General features: G+C 44.1%; 1 protein-coding gene across 14 annotated transcripts in view; it reads left to right on the top strand.

Moving 5' to 3' along the window:
* The window catches only part of LOC141783828 (ryanodine receptor 3), a 121,381-nt gene that overhangs the window by 29,219 nt on the left and 76,641 nt on the right, over positions 1 to 15,521 (top strand). For 8 of the 14 annotated variants that reach the window (XM_074661368.1, XM_074661363.1, XM_074661366.1 and 5 more), the window contains exons 3-16: positions 1,252 to 1,356; positions 2,000 to 2,020; positions 5,593 to 5,607; positions 6,129 to 6,203; positions 6,386 to 6,464; positions 7,022 to 7,134; positions 8,335 to 8,434; positions 8,811 to 8,904; positions 9,738 to 9,812; positions 10,399 to 10,555; positions 11,175 to 11,339; positions 11,774 to 11,895; positions 12,826 to 13,006; positions 13,970 to 14,105. In XM_074661368.1, coding sequence (XP_074517469.1) covers positions 1,252 to 1,356; positions 2,000 to 2,020; positions 5,593 to 5,607; positions 6,129 to 6,203; positions 6,386 to 6,464; positions 7,022 to 7,134; positions 8,335 to 8,434; positions 8,811 to 8,904; positions 9,738 to 9,812; positions 10,399 to 10,555; positions 11,175 to 11,339; positions 11,774 to 11,895; positions 12,826 to 13,006; positions 13,970 to 14,105 — 1,438 coding nt within the window. The remainder of the gene's footprint in view (positions 1 to 1,251; positions 1,357 to 1,999; positions 2,021 to 5,592; positions 5,608 to 6,128; positions 6,204 to 6,385; positions 6,465 to 7,021; positions 7,135 to 8,334; positions 8,435 to 8,810; positions 8,905 to 9,737; positions 9,813 to 10,398; positions 10,556 to 11,174; positions 11,340 to 11,773; positions 11,896 to 12,825; positions 13,007 to 13,969; positions 14,106 to 15,521) is intronic. The other 6 variants (XM_074661371.1, XM_074661372.1, XM_074661369.1 and 3 more) reach the window with 2 other exon arrangements.

Here is a 15,521-nt window from a genome sequence, read left to right as displayed (position 1 = left end):
ATCATATCTAGTCATTCACCAGATATTTCTCTCAGGAGTTAGTGGAGACCAAAACCAGAGCTTTAAAGAGTAACTTCCATTTGCCATGTGGACATTAACATGATTCCAAATGAATGTTGTTCTGCATCTCCTGGATGTGTAAATAAGCAACTGTTTGCTAAATATTATGCCATATCAACTTAAAATATGATAATATGTCAGTGTTGCGTTTGCAGCTTGTTTTCACTGCCCTCCACTCAAAAAGCCACAAAAAAGCAGTTAATGCAGATTTAAAGGAACAGTGTGTAACATTTCGGGATCTATTAGCAGAAATGGAATATAATATCCATAACTGTGTTTTCATTAGTGTATAATCATCTGAAACTAAGAATCGTTGTGTTTTAGCTCAGAATGAGCCCTTCATATTTACATAGGGAGCGTGTCCTCTTCACGGAGTCCGATATGTTGCACCATCATGTTTCTACAGTAGCTCAGAACGGACAAACCAAACACGGGCTCTGGAGACAGTCTTTTTTGCATTCTTACATTACCTGAAGGCCACCGTAGTTCTCCGACACGCTTGTGAAACTGTGGTAACTTGAGGCAAAGTGTGTAAAACTGTGGTACCACCAGCCACCGTCTGACATCCGTTGTTCCTAAAGCAGTGTTATTATGGTAAGGATGAGCGAGGCGAATGGCGTTGCCACGGTTTTGCACTTGGCGGCTCACGTTATCGCAGTCTTGGAAAGGGAGGAGTGAGCGGAGGGGTACTCAGTTGGTTGCGGTCTGCAACCACACCACTAGATGTCACCAAATCCTACACACTGTACTTTTAAAGCTGCGGTGGGCAATTTTGCATCTTGGTGGTCTCATAATGTAGCATGAGATAACAGTTTCAAAGACTTAATCTCCCAGAAATAGATACACTGCACACTTCTTGAACCTAAATGCCTTTTTTTTCATCTAAATGGTGGAGGGTGTAAAAAAAAAGTCCTTGGTGAGTCCAACTTTTTGCAGGACTGAGCCCTCCTGGTTGCTGTTGGGAGAGAATTTTTGTGTTTTTGTGACAACACCCGACATCAGGAATGAACTCTATGTCCAGTTACATTTTTATAGGCTGTACAAATCTGCTTCATGCTGCTTGAAACTGTTACTATGAACTAACTACTACATTGAGGACACAAGTGTGAACACTGTATGATAAGTAGATAAAAGTGGCCTTAAAAACAGTGTTTATTTTTAACCCCGAGACCCACTTGTGTGTTGTTGCAGTATGTTCCTCCAGACCTGTGCATCTGTACCTTTGTGCTGGAACAGTCTCTGTCAGTACGGGCCCTCCAGGAGATGCTGGCTAAGAGCGGGCAGAACAGCGAAGGGGTGAGTGATGGTGAACACACACATGCTAACACACACATACACAAATAGGATCCATACTTCCACTCCTCATAAAGCCATCCTTGAGTCTTGTACTGTATGTCCCACTCTGTTTAGACGTTCAAAAGAGGAGGTTGTAAAACAGTTTATTGTAATGAATGCAGTCAGCTAAATTGAATACTCTTAACTTGTTCAGTCACTATAAAGAGATTAATGGGCAAAATAGGCCCATTACAGTGGCCTGGGGACCCCGACTGCGTAGAGGTCCGGGCCCCTATGAATATTAATGAGGATGAAGGGGATGCCCTGGCATTATTGCAGCTTTTCCTCAAGTGCCGTGTGCACTTTTAGCCCATTTGATTAACACCAAGGCTTGAAGGAAAACCGCATCAGTTAGCACATACATATTTTCATTTGTAAAATAAGCATTCTGCAAAGCTGATAGTAGATTTGCCTTTTGTTTTTCAATCAATACTATATGGCTGAATTTTGTCTCATTCGTCACCGTAATCTCTGCACCTGATGTTGTTTTAGTCGTCTTCTTGCAAGTGTGTTTGCTTCTCTTTGTCATTGCTGTGACAGATGTGTAATTCTCCCATCTTTATCTTCTATTCTCTGTGTATAATCTCCATCTTCCGCATGATAGACACGCGGCCCGGACCGATGGGTATGTTCACCACTCATGCCATCACCCTCTCATCCCCGCATGACGCAGTAGATTAGTCACAATTCACAACCATCTACTTTAACACATCACCACTGAACATTTGTCTTTCCATCAGAAATCGTTAGAAAAATCGTGGTTTATGCTAACACCAGAGCCCATGCTTTGAAATAACTGATGATCGTATGGATTTTTTTGTGTACACTGGGTGAGAAGATTGTGTCTGAGCTCCTGCCGAGCTGACAGAGACAAATAGAGGTTCGTATAGACTTCCCAATAAGGTTCCCAGCAAACATCAGCTCTCGCACAACTCACTTTCCATTGCTGGAGAACTAGAGCGGCACCGATGCTGGATTAGCGTCAGATTAACATTAGTCTTCCCCTCGGGGGCATTCAGATGGATGTTCATTGCGCTATCATTTGTTTTGCAAACCCCACCACATAGGATAAGCTCTCATTTGTCACAGTGTCTTCGTTTACTCACTCACTCTTGGATGTGTGCTCTGAGATGCTATGAGAGGATGCAAACAGCTGAGACCAAGATTTCTGCAACAAGACAGAAAATGATCATGAGTGATTTAGTCAAAAAAAGATCCCTGCTGACTTAGAGTCAGTTTTAGCCACTCCACCCATTAATGCCACATGGCTAATGATGGTGAAAATGTCCATAAATCTTCAGTTGGTAAGGCTCATATTCCTTGACTCGACTTCTGAGATAAATGGATTTTTCCGGGTTAGAGCTTTGTGGCCACAGTGGACTGTCTTTGCAGCAGAATGACAGAAGTCAAAGACATTGGTTCCACTGTCACTGCGGGGAGTTTAAGAGCTAGCTGGCAGGGACTTATGAGCCACAGCAGAGAAAAAGGGTGCTCAAAATATTAAACACTACATTAAAGCTCAAATGGACATATTTAACTGCGAGTCCAGCCTCATTCCTCATGCATCAGCACCTTGGTAAGGCCTTAACATAACACTTAAAGTCCAGCTAAAATGAAACTGCATTTTTTGGTCTGCTACAGCATACATATCTGCTCTATAAATTACATGTCCTGTATTCTCCTTGGAGAAAAAAATCATAAATCAAAAGGGAGAAAGTTATATTTTGTATTTTTTGGTTTCATGATGGCGCAGTAATTGCAGTAATTCTCCGTCTACGGAGATGGAGAACTTGTTTCCACACAGCCAATCACTTCGTTTTTAACCATATTTGCATAAAGCAGTAACGTAACCTTTCCATCATAGACAGATGGTCACAATGACTAACAGCCAGACAGTAGTCTGCTACACAACACAAGAGCTACACAGTCTGAACAAAAACCCACATTAGCTTTCAGCTCTAGTCTACTTCTGATCAAACTTACAAACATGAGCACACATCATTTTGGTCCATTTAGATGCTGATGTGGTCCTTACTCTTCAGTACCACTGCTAACAATGCACTGTTTGCCCATAAGCTGTTAGCTACAGTCAGGGTTGGAAATTAGCAGCAGCCACTAGCCAACTGCTGGTGAAATATGCAAGTGGCTGCTAGATTTGTTTCACTCACCAGCCAAAAAAACAATGGTAATCTATGGAGTGGCTGCTAGATTTTGTGATCTACCAGCCACAGTGGCAGGAGGACAAAAAAAATAATTTCCAACACTGGCTACAGTGCAAGTTTTTTACTTTGTTGTCGTTCCCCTGCCGGAGCTCAGCCTGCCAGCTGCTGTCAATCAAACACAGATGCACCCCTGAGAGGAAAACAAGCATTTCTTCCTTTTGATAATGAAGAACTATTAACAATAAATTAAACTAAATATTCACAACTATAAAAAAGATATTCCTGACTGCAAAAAGGGATGACTAAATGTGGTTTCAGTTGGACTTTAATATTAATACTTTCTAATAAGACTTCTTGGAGGATTTACTCATCTCAGAAATCCTTTCCTTAACCTTTCACTCCTTTTATGCCTTTTTACCAAAGACCCCAGAGACTTTTAAATGGCTCGGATTGACCATTTTTATTGTGTTACCTCACTGTTTTCTCTCTACTCACATTTATCTGTTTTCGATATTGTCTTCCTATTCATCATTCTTCGCCTGCGCTGAAATGTCACTGGAGGAAGCGCCATTAAAGGGGAAATGGAGGTTGAATATGTCTCGGCTGAGGCTCTGAAATCAATACGTCTTTGAACAGATGGGCTTATCAATAGACAGTGGCTGGAGCAAATCGGTAGATCAGGCTGTTTTAGCCGGAAGGCGCTGAGACACAGAGTGGACTGAGGACAACCTGCAAAGACAACACATGCACAACAACTGGTGTAAATGCCAACCCCCTTTTAGCTCAGTATCCACCAGCGACCACTCTGTGTGAATTTGTCGTTGCTCATCTAAAAAGCGCTGACCTGTTTGATTTTGGGTCAAAGAGCAAATGATGAGATCAGTCAGTCAAGGAGACGGAGCTGCTCAGACGACATCTGGCGTGCTAGTGTTTCTTTTCCTCTGCCATCACTGCCACCTCTTTTTCTTCTAGCTCGGTGTTAGCTTGTGGTTGTACCCACCCCTTCTTTGATGAGAGAAACCACAACACTGCAGCCACACACACAAGTAATCTGCTGCAGGGCTCACACACCAGGAGGCTGCATCCTGCTAAATGTCACGCCTTTAAATGAATATAAGGATGTCACTTATGGTCAACAGCTGGACAGGAGATGCAGTACTTGTTTCTTCTCTTATTCCTCTTTGATGGAATAGTCTTTGCCTTTATGGTTCAATGAGCTGAGGCTAATACAGTTTTACTCTTTTCAGTTGCTCAAGGTGTATTGAATTTTTGCTGCATTGTGTCTCCACATGCAGAAGATCCTCTTTCTTACTGATATGAGCCGCAATTTCCCTCAGTGTACTCTCTATCTGTATAACGCAGTCCCCAGCCGCGGGATAAGGAAGTGAGCGGAAGGCTTGGGTTTATTGGTTGTGGTGATTGCAGCTGGATGTGCCTCGCCGCATTAAGCTCAGTACCTCAGCCAGCATATAGCAGTAGCCAGAAGCACAGAAGAAGCCAGTGCTGCAGTCTGCACGACACAACTGCATCAAATCACAGGCCGGCTATTGTCCCAGTAGCCAATGGAGGGGGGATACAGGGAGAAAAAAGCGAGAGAATGAAAGACAAGGAGAGAGGCTTTGCATGGTAGGATGTTTTCACGAAACACTGCCATGATGCATGCATCTCTCAGATAATTATATTTTGAAAAAATCTACTTAGCTTTGATTTAAAGTCTTGACTACATATCATTAGTGTCCTGCAGTGGTTGTAGTTTCAGTTTAATGCGACATAAACTTGGCTGTTTGGGATTGTTTCAGAAATTATGTCTGGATCTTGTACCAATGGCATTACTTTGTGAAATGCCAAAGAATGGGAGTCAACTTGTTTTCCTTAATCCCTCTCAAAAAATGGGCTTTTTGACAACCATGTGTGCCCTCGGGTGTCTAATAATTTGTACCAAAGACTAAAATAAGGCAGAGGCAGGCAGAAAGGCTCAGGAGAACAATGGTTCTTTCTGAATAATGACACTCTTTCTTACCTTAATGCTTCCTAGAGGCTCATAAGGAAGGTGAGTAACACGGGAGTTGCTTTCCAAGGAAAAACAACAAAAAATCTTCTTTATCCCCTTTGCATCTCGACCAGTAGAGATACCATTTGTTCCTCTCCCGCATCTTAACCCAACCCCCATAAGCGGCGGAGTCATTCCCATCAGAGACTGACAGTAGCTGTGCATCCTTCCCACATTCCTGTAGTCGGAGTGCTGGAAAGATGACCCCGTATCCTGTTCGCTCATGGATACAGGAGCCAGAAACACCATCTCCTGTGGCCAGTCAGATTGCATGTCTTCATTGGCGAGATGGGGGTGGCAAATCCCACGCCCCAGGAGATATGTGCCCCACCCCAGCTTGAGGTCATCATCGCTGGCGAGAAGGTCCTCGCTGAGGTCAACGTTCAGTGCCAGAGGTCGGCTGTAGATTGAAGCAGTTGGAGGGAGACCACTGGGGCTGTTCTGTCAGGAGCTTGAGCTGACACGTAACTGTGTATTTGTGTGTGTGTGTTTTCTTGTGTTTGTGTGGATGATCTCTGTAGGCAGCGCAGAGCGGCGGACACAAGACTCTTCTGTATGGACACGCCATCCTCCTTCGGCATTCTTTCAGCTCTATGGTAAGAAATCGCACGCCATCAATGTCACCTTCATGAAAAGAAAAATGAAATCCGGATTATAGCAGGATTTAAATGCCATTAGCAATTTAAGCATTTGACAGTCACATGAAGGTCTTCTGCAGAGGAGTGTGTGTGTGACTGTTGCTCTGTCCTGTGTGGTTTGATGTGTCCGTTGACCACAGTACCTGGCCTGTTTGAAGACATCAAGGTCCCAGACAGATAAGCTGTCCTTTGATGTCGGCCTGCAGGAGGATTCAACAGGTAAAAGAAAAGCTCTGTACAATTTGCTTTTATCCACCTCTTTTCCCTCTTTCATTCTTGCTGGCTCTATTTCTCTTTGTCCATCCCTGTCTTTGTTCCTGTGTCTCTCTGTTTGCTTCTTTCACTCTGTCTGTGCTGTCTGCAGGCCCCCCTCTCTTCATCTCTCTCTCTCTCTCTGCGCCTTATTTGTTCATAAGCGTGTGTTTTCTCAGTTAATATTCCCTGTGGAGAACTGTACACACACAGTGTGGTTCTTTTGTCAGTGCTGATTACATCTCTGCTGCACATTTGCGTTGTTATTTATTTCATACCATGCACCGGATGAGCAGTCACCTCAACATGACTTAAAAAAAGATTGTTGCCATGGTGCATCCACATGCGTCCACGTTCTCATTTCTGCCTACTCTCACCTCATTGCATTATTGGTAATTATTGAAGATAACATCCGGGCAGTGGCAATGTGGTGCTCTCAAAACTGTTCACTATTTCGGGATGTTTAAATTACAATATGGAGACAGCGTATATATGTGTGTGTGTGTGTGTGTGTATCACCGTAGGTGAGGCCTGTTGGTGGACGATCCACCCTGCCTCCAAACAGAGATCCGAAGGAGAGAAAGTGCGGATTGGTGATGACCTCATCCTCGTCAGCGTGTCCTCAGAGCGATACCTTGTAAGTGTATTGTTTGCTGTTTGATCCTTGAAGCTCTAGCTACTGTGTGTGTGTGTGGGTGCGTGCATAATATAGAGGTCTTAGTAAAAGAGCATCAAGTCGTCTTCCCCTGATGTGACAAATTTTCAGATTATCCCAATCCTGTTACCACATGCTGCACTCTCCCCGTGACCTTTCTCCTGCAGGAGGCTTCTTTAAAAGCAACAACTTTCTCTCTCTGGATGAATGCAAGGCTGCTAACAGTTACATTAAGCAACATTTGATCTGAACTGGAAATGTCTGGTTTGGAGGATTTATGATTTCTTCAGACTGCTGCCAGTGTCATTTCAAATGAGCCTCTCTTGTTTTCATCCTCGTCACATCCCACTGCCATCAATAATGATTACGTATTGCACTACTGAACTGACCTTTTCAGCAATAGGCTTCTTCTTTCACTGCTATGCCTTCCTGCCCTCTATGTTTAGCATCATAACATTGTGAGATGTTGACCATGGAAAACATGTCCCCCCTGTGACAGCCAGGCTGTGTTGACCACATGGTCGGCAGGGGCTCGGCCAGATGACCACTATCGACTTACAGTCACCAATGTCAATCTGGGAGTCTCACCCTGCTGTCACCCACACAGTGGTATGTGGGGACAGCAGCACCTAAGGGCTGTGGAGGACTCTGGAGATGGAGCATGATCACAGCTGCCACAAAAGTTCTTTTTTTAACACACAAGAACTGTGGAAAACACACCCATGTACACATACGCACAGAATTACAGCGCTCCAGATGGTGTGAATCCCCAAACACTTGAGGCGTCATCCGTCATGTTTATGGTTTCTGGATCAATGATTCCAGAGACTTTCAAACCTTAACTGAACCTTGCCTGAAAAGTCAACATCACATTTGATGTTCAATAAATGGTTTCATTTAGATGTCGATCTTTCTATAGAACTCACATTTGTTTGCTATCGGGTTATCCTCTTGAGATTTATTTTCAAACAGAAAGTGTAATATAGTCTTATTCTGACAGATTCAATGTATTGAATCATTTGATTCTATGGAACAGAAAAGTAGAACCATGCAGGTTAAATTAAAACATGTTTCCACCTTTACCCAGGACAGGTCTTTGACAGTTCACCATGTCCTGTCACTGGTGTTGATGTATGCAAATAAGTAAATGCTGCATGAAATCTCTCCTTCTCTTTCCTGCAGCACTTATCCATCTCCAATGGCAACATCCAGGTGGATGCTTCCTTCATGCAAACCCTGTGGAACGTCCATCCCATCTGCTCCGGTAGCAACATAGAAGAAGGTAGAGACTACAAACAAAACCACAGCCAAGGGATCCAAATATCCAAAATACTTTTCTGTGTCTCAGAATTAAATGAATGTAGCTGTTCTGTTTGTTAAAAAGCACCTTGTTAAACTGTTTTTTTGGAAAATGGAGAATCTGAATATTTCTAATCTAAAGGTATATATTTTTTTTGGCTGTGACCGTTCCCAGCATTGGTAGAAAACTTGGATTTCTTTATAGAGAACTTTAGAAAACCACCTAAATGCAAAAGTGCGCCCTAAATTTATAACCCACTTCTGTGATCTAGTAGTCCGTCTTTCCAGATTGCATCTATGAGATGACAAAATGTCTAGAGTCACCTCATCAAAGTCTTCTGTCCTTCCTCCTCCAATAGGCTACCTGTTGGGTGGTCATGTGATGCGGCTGTTCCATGGACATGACGAGGTTGTGGCCATCCCAGGATCAGACCAGAGCGAAGAGCAGCAGAGGTGCGAAACACAGCAAGCGTTGAACAAACTAGATTACACTGCAGCATTAGGGGTCAGCCTTTAGCGATGGCGGAGCAATTATGTAGCACAAGAGAAGCTAACTGACCTGTGAGTTACCTGTGGTTCCTCAGCTGCCGCCTCGCTTCATAAAAATGCCTCTGACCAGCGTGACACTCGGCTCTCCGGGGAGCCAAAATGGCTGCTGTGTTATTTTTATCTACAGTATAGCTGCTTGGTGCCAACACAGATAAGGTAGGCCAAAGAAAAATGGCACACTGGGCTCAAAGTGGGTCAAAACAGCGGGCAAGGCCCATTCACACTCAGCCAGGTGCCAGGGGATGTGTGTTCTTCCTGGGCACAAACACACACATACACACATGGTGTCTATTTTTAGAACAGAGCACAAATACAGAGGCGGGATTAGATATAATTTTCCCGCTTTGGCTTTGCTCCTACTGTTGCCCTTGAAATTCAACAGAAGAAGCAAGCTGTTTAGAGGTCTCAGATCAAACACACTCCAAGCTGTCAGCGGGGGGCGATGAGCGATTTCTTTTATCTTTGGACCCAGTCACCCATATCGCTGATAGACAGTGTAGCTGTGGGTTATCAGGGCGCACACGTCTCTGTTTGAAGGATGTGATGCTGTAGTCGGTAGAGTAAATACAGCACATAAAACATACACATCCTCCCAGTGAATATCAGCGTGACAAATGAGAGTAAAGAGGTGGCGTTCTTCTAAGCCAGGATGAATGACCTTGACAGTATCAGTGGTGGCTAGACATTTAAAGCATCCACAGACAGACAACCCACTCATGCTTCTCTGGCATCCCCAGGATAGTCAACTATGAGACGGGTAAAGCCGGTGCCAAGGCCAGGTCCTTGTGGAGGCTGGAGCCGCTCCGAATCAGGTGGGCTGTGTTTCGCATGATTTATTTCTTCCCTTCCTTTTTCACAATACCTATTTTATTCTTTTTTTTTATCATTCTCCTATTTCTCCATCCCACCTGTTTCTTTGTATGTGCTGTTTCCTCTTTCTCTTTTTTTCTCTCCACACCCTCCTTCTCCCTGTGATTTAACGCTGCACTGTGGCCTCTCTGTCTCTTTATTCCTCTACCTCCCTCCCTCTTTCTCTCTCCTTCTGCCGCTCTCCCTTTCTCTGTCAATTCTTTGATCCTGGCTATTTTACAGCCTCACAGGGATGTAAGACTTACCTTTTTCCATTTCAAATCCTGTGTCAAATATGATATTTGTCACATCTACCTTGTTTTTAACCCTGGTTTGTTTTGAATTCCCTGAACAGAAACAAAGTGCATAATTAGAGAAATGTTTTCAGATAATTATTCTACCGCATGGCACGCTAGATAATTAACATCTGGCAGCAATGTTTATATCAACTAATTAGTGGATATTAGGCTTCCAGGGCTTATATGAAATGCACCTTTTTCTCCTTGTATGTGTGTTTCATTCTTAACGTGTTGGGTGTGACCTTGACAGCTGGAGTGGGAGCCACATCCGCTGGGGCCAGCCCTACCGACTGCGGCACCTGACCACCGGTCACTACCTTGCCCTGACTGATGATCGGGGGTTGGTGCTGCAGGACCGGGAGAGGTCCGACACCATCGCCACCGCCTTCTGCTTCAGAGCCTCCAAGGTGAGGGCGCACACGGATACAAGGGCACATCATGTATTCACTTGACTCCCCCGCTGTTCCTCAAGGTGACCTGTGTCACATGGGATCAACCACACACAAAGGACTTACAAAGGATCACCTCTAAACCTTAACAAATGAACCGCCCACTCCCCTTGGACTGGAAAATCACCATTTTTTTCCAAGGACAATGGCAAATACAAGAAGTATTGGTCCAGTGAATGCTACACCGTAGAGGTTAATTTAGCTGAACTTGCAGTCTCTGACTGAACCATACATTTAGCCTTACTCCGTGTAATGGAGTTTCTAGTGAGCCAGTGATTGTGAGCCAATTAGTGACCCTTCCAATGTGGATTTAAAGCATGTAATATAGAATATAAGTGAAGTCATTTATCACCGACGCCCTTGTGTCGATTATGGGTTGCAGTTATATCTGATTCTAAACAAATACAATCATCCCACGGTGATGGATAGAGCCATAAACAGCAGATGCAGTTGACATTTGGTTGGTGGTTGATTAAGAACAGATCTGCATGCAGTGTGTCTGAATGTGCACATGTTTTGTGTTGTGCCAGTGCGCTCATAGCTTTGACGTGTTCATTTTTTCTCCTCCCCTGTGCAGGAGAAGCTGGAGCAGAGCCCCAAGCGGGACATCGAGGGCATGGGGGTGGCGGAGATTAAATACGGGGACTCGCTCTGCTTCATCATGCACGTGGCCACGGGACTCTGGCTCTCATACCAGGCACCTGATGTCAAATCTGCCCGTCTGGGTCCCCTCAGGAGACGAGTGAGCGGAGACAAACACGAGCACACACCGTTCCCTTCTTCAGATGCAAAGCACATACGAAAACAAACAAAATTAATAAATAAATGAGATTCCTTGGAGCGGATAATCATTTGGAGGATAATGAGTTGATTGAGTTAGGATTACTGTCTTATTAGTTTGTATCTCTGCCTCGACTAAGTATAAACCTTGTACCTTGGCTATTGTTGCATAAGTGATAGAGGTGTGTGCACGATAATATGTGTGACAATGTGTCCTAAACGCAGCCAGATAGCCTGTAGTGTCCGCACCTGTGTTCCAGACATGATGGCTGGACACTTCCTCTCCATTAAATGGCTTCCTCTTCCTTTTTTTTTTTGGTCCTTTCCCCCTCTTTCCCTGTATCGTCTCATGGTAATGTCTCACACTCTCTCTCTCCCTGTCATGCCCCTCTCAAGGCGTGCCTACATTCTGAAGGTCACATGGATGACGGGTTGACCCTGCAGCGCTGTCAACACGAGGAGTCCCGCGCCGCACGAATCATCCGCAACACCACATTGCTCTTTAACCGATTCATCAGGTATGCCAAACATCGCAGCATACAACACTGCTGTCCCTCACTAATGCACGCAGCGACGTGATCGCACAAATTGCTTAATTAAACCAAATTACAGTCCACATTTGTCTTTAGCCACTTCATTAGGGTAATCTGCAAAATGTCTTGTCATTGGTACAAGTTGCGTAAGCGCCACACTGATGATGGTAGGGCATAATTAATAGAGATGATGAAACAAAGAACTGCACCACATCACCGAATTAAAGATGAAGCCTAAAACAAGACATCTCAAAGCCCCACAGACTCTCACACAGTCCACACTAAAGTGATATAATGTCCCTTTCTGATTGTGAACGCACCCAGCGGAGAGTTAAGCGTCGGGCCTGTGAGTTTTGACTGAGTGGGGTGCTAAAGCCCCAGACAGCTCACTCAGTGGTCCAGTCATGCGTTTCCAAATGGCAAACATTGCGGCGGCGTCACAGCTACGCACTGCCAGCTATGAAAAAGGGAGCCGTGGAGCACGTAAGTGGATGCTTCCAGTGCCCTTATTTGTTATCAAACGGCCCGCTGTCCCCAGGGTCGGGCTGGCGGGGCACTCATGGCGGGAACATGTGAGAGTCTGTCAGCCTCCCCCGCGGCTGTGACACATACATCTCCGCACACCCCTCCCACACGTACGACATGAGCTATTTTTAGCTGGCCAGCGGAAATCAGCATTTCAGCATGGATGAACCTGTGGGCTAAACATTGTGTTAGTCATCACAGCCTCTCCGTGAGTCAGCTCAGCCTCCCAATTAGAGTGTCTTTATCAGGACGTTATTGTATTTGTTACAAATGAGAGCATTTTGAAAACTATACATGATCACAATAAGTGGGGACTGCTGTCGGGTCTGAATGAGGGATTATTTGTGATGTGTTGATGTTTTCCGTGCCCTCTCTGTCTCTCCCTCCCAGAGACCTGGATTGTCTGGGTGTTAAGAATAGGGCGCTGCTGGCGCTGCCTGTCGAGGAGGTGCTCCAAACCCTCAATGACCTCATCACCTATTTCCAGCTTCCTGACGTCGAGCTGGAGCACGAAGAGAGGCAGATCAAGCTGCGCTCGCTCAAGAACCGGCAGAACCTATTCAAACAGGAAGTGAGTTTCACCACAAAAGGAAAACCAACGGTCCATGAAATATCAATTAATAACACAGTGAGCTGTTCCGCAGTGCAGCAAAATATTTAAAAGCCCCCCGGAGTAAAGAGTTTGACTTGTGATTGAGGTAATTTTAATAAGTGACTGCACATATGAGTGAGCCCGAGAGCAGCGGTAAGTTTGCAAAAGACAAAGTATGTGAGAGGCTAAAGCAAATTGATTCTTTGTGGTGTGTTTCAATGCCATCTTGTATTTGGAGGCATTGCCTTTGAGGGTGTCAGCAGTTTTGGTGTTATAAGTTTTCCCGAGGCTGGCACGAAGCGCACTGTAGCTTTCTGCTAAGCCTCTAGGACCTAAATTGCTTTCATCAATTACAAAATGTCAGCTGCCTTACTGAGGGTGCCTATGATGTCAACTAGCCACACTCCTCTTAACCTTTACAGGCTGCAACAATGTGCGACCATATCCTCCAGCCAACATGCATGAATGTGAAATATATTATATATATATTTGCAAATAATGCATATTTCAGCAATTCATCTTTCATCTTATTTACCTGTCTTTCTATTTTAATAAACCAAAACGGCACATCTCTGTCCCGCCCCTAATATATTACATTTAGAAGGTCAATTTGTCACTGTAGACAGCTGACTCATGATTTTCCCTGGCATTATAAATCATCTGCAATTTCCATTTTGTCTTTTTACGGCGCCCATTTAGCATATCTGATCACTATAGATATTTCTCTGTGGTATAAATCACCATGACACGGCCACCAAATGGGACAGGAGAGAGCCACAGAGCTGCGTTCAGGATGGTCGGCTAATTGAACGCTGCAGAAAAAGAGCTCAAATGAAGTTGTCATGCTAATGAGAGCTTGTTATTTAATGGGAATGTCGGTGTGTAAAAATGTATTTCATATTAATGTGATGTTCATGAGGTGGATTACTGTTCATTTCTTAGGGCATGCTGACGCTGGTGTCCAACTGTATTGATCGCCTCAACGTATACAACAGTGCCGCCCACTTCGGGGAGTGCGCAGGGTCAGAGGCTGGATCCGCCTGGAAAGACATTCTCAACCTGCTGTATGAGCTGCTGGGTAAGAAGCCACACACACACACATATGTACGTACAAACACACACACTTAAACCGATCCGCTACTGTAATCAATCACAGAGACGAGAGTCGTTGTTTGAAGATAAAATAGCTGCAGAGGTGATGAAGAAGTGTGCCCACCTGGGATTTAACCAGCATTTTACAGACGGCTCACAGTGGAATAAATTGAATCCTGAGTTTGCCAGATTTCAGCTTAACATATACACACAGACACGCAACACACATGCACACAAACATCATCTCCAACACTCCTACACATACTCACTTTTTTTTGCTGGAAAAGACTTGGTGGCATGTGGCCCGCTGCATACAAAGGAGCTTTCCGGTTTATGTGAGTTGCTTCCAGAGCTTCAGCACAACAGTTCAGTAATCACAGGGTGTCTCCTATTGGCTGGATGTTTTTTTGTACTGCATTGTATATAGAGCTGCAACGATTAATCGATTAGTTCTCAACTATTACATTAATCTCCAACTATTTTTATAATTATTGATTAATCAGTTTGAGTATTTTTTTAAGAAAAAGTTACTTAAATGTGAATATTTTCTGGTTTCTTTACTCCTCTATGACAGTAAACTGAATATCTTTGAGTTGTGGACAAAACAACACATTAGAGGACATCATCTTGGACTTTTCACCATTTTTTGACATTTTAAAGACCAAAAAACGAATCGATTAATAGAGAAAATAATCGAGAGATTGATCGACAATGAAAATAATCATTATTTGCAGCCCTAATTGTATGTCACTTCTCATCTCTCTGCTGCTTCCTGCTTTATTTACCTGTTCTTGCTGTGCTCTTTGTGTCCCTATAGCTCAATGTCATCAGCCATGCCTTTGCAAAATCACTTTAACCTCTTGCCCTGCTGGCATATGCTCTGTCAGATATAGACGTATCTCGCTAAAATGATTTGGCAGGGAAAAATATATATTTTTTTTGCTCTCCCTCTTTGTCTTAAAATCTTGCTGCATCTGATGAATACAATGTTTGGCTGCAAAATTTTCTTCCTGACATAAAAGATGCATTCGCGAGCAGGCATGATTTGGATAAGTCACATTCCTGAGAAGAGAATGTGAGTGGCCCGTTATGTGAAGTTTATCTGTCATCGTGCCACAGCGAAGCCCCTCTGTCCTCCAAGTGTGTCCTTCACACTCTTATTTACACTGATTTCACCTCCTGGCTCATATTAGTGTTCCAGCCACGTCTCTCTCTTCCCCCTTTCCCTCCTTCACACACCTGCTCCGGCACAGCGCTAAGTGGATTTGGGATGCCTCCCTCCTTTCTTCCCCGTCTGTCTGTGCTGGGTGACCCTGTCTTTTTTTTTTTTTTCTAGGATGTGGGTGTGTTTGTCTGCTCGTGTTTATGTCTTTTCTATACTTGCGTCATTTCCTCCCTCTAT

Source organism: Sebastes fasciatus, chromosome 15 (genome assembly GCF_043250625.1).
Source record: "Sebastes fasciatus isolate fSebFas1 chromosome 15, fSebFas1.pri, whole genome shotgun sequence".
NCBI classification, from domain to species: domain Eukaryota; kingdom Metazoa; phylum Chordata; class Actinopteri; order Perciformes; family Sebastidae; genus Sebastes; species Sebastes fasciatus.
This window is presented reverse-complemented; position numbering and strand designations above follow the sequence as displayed.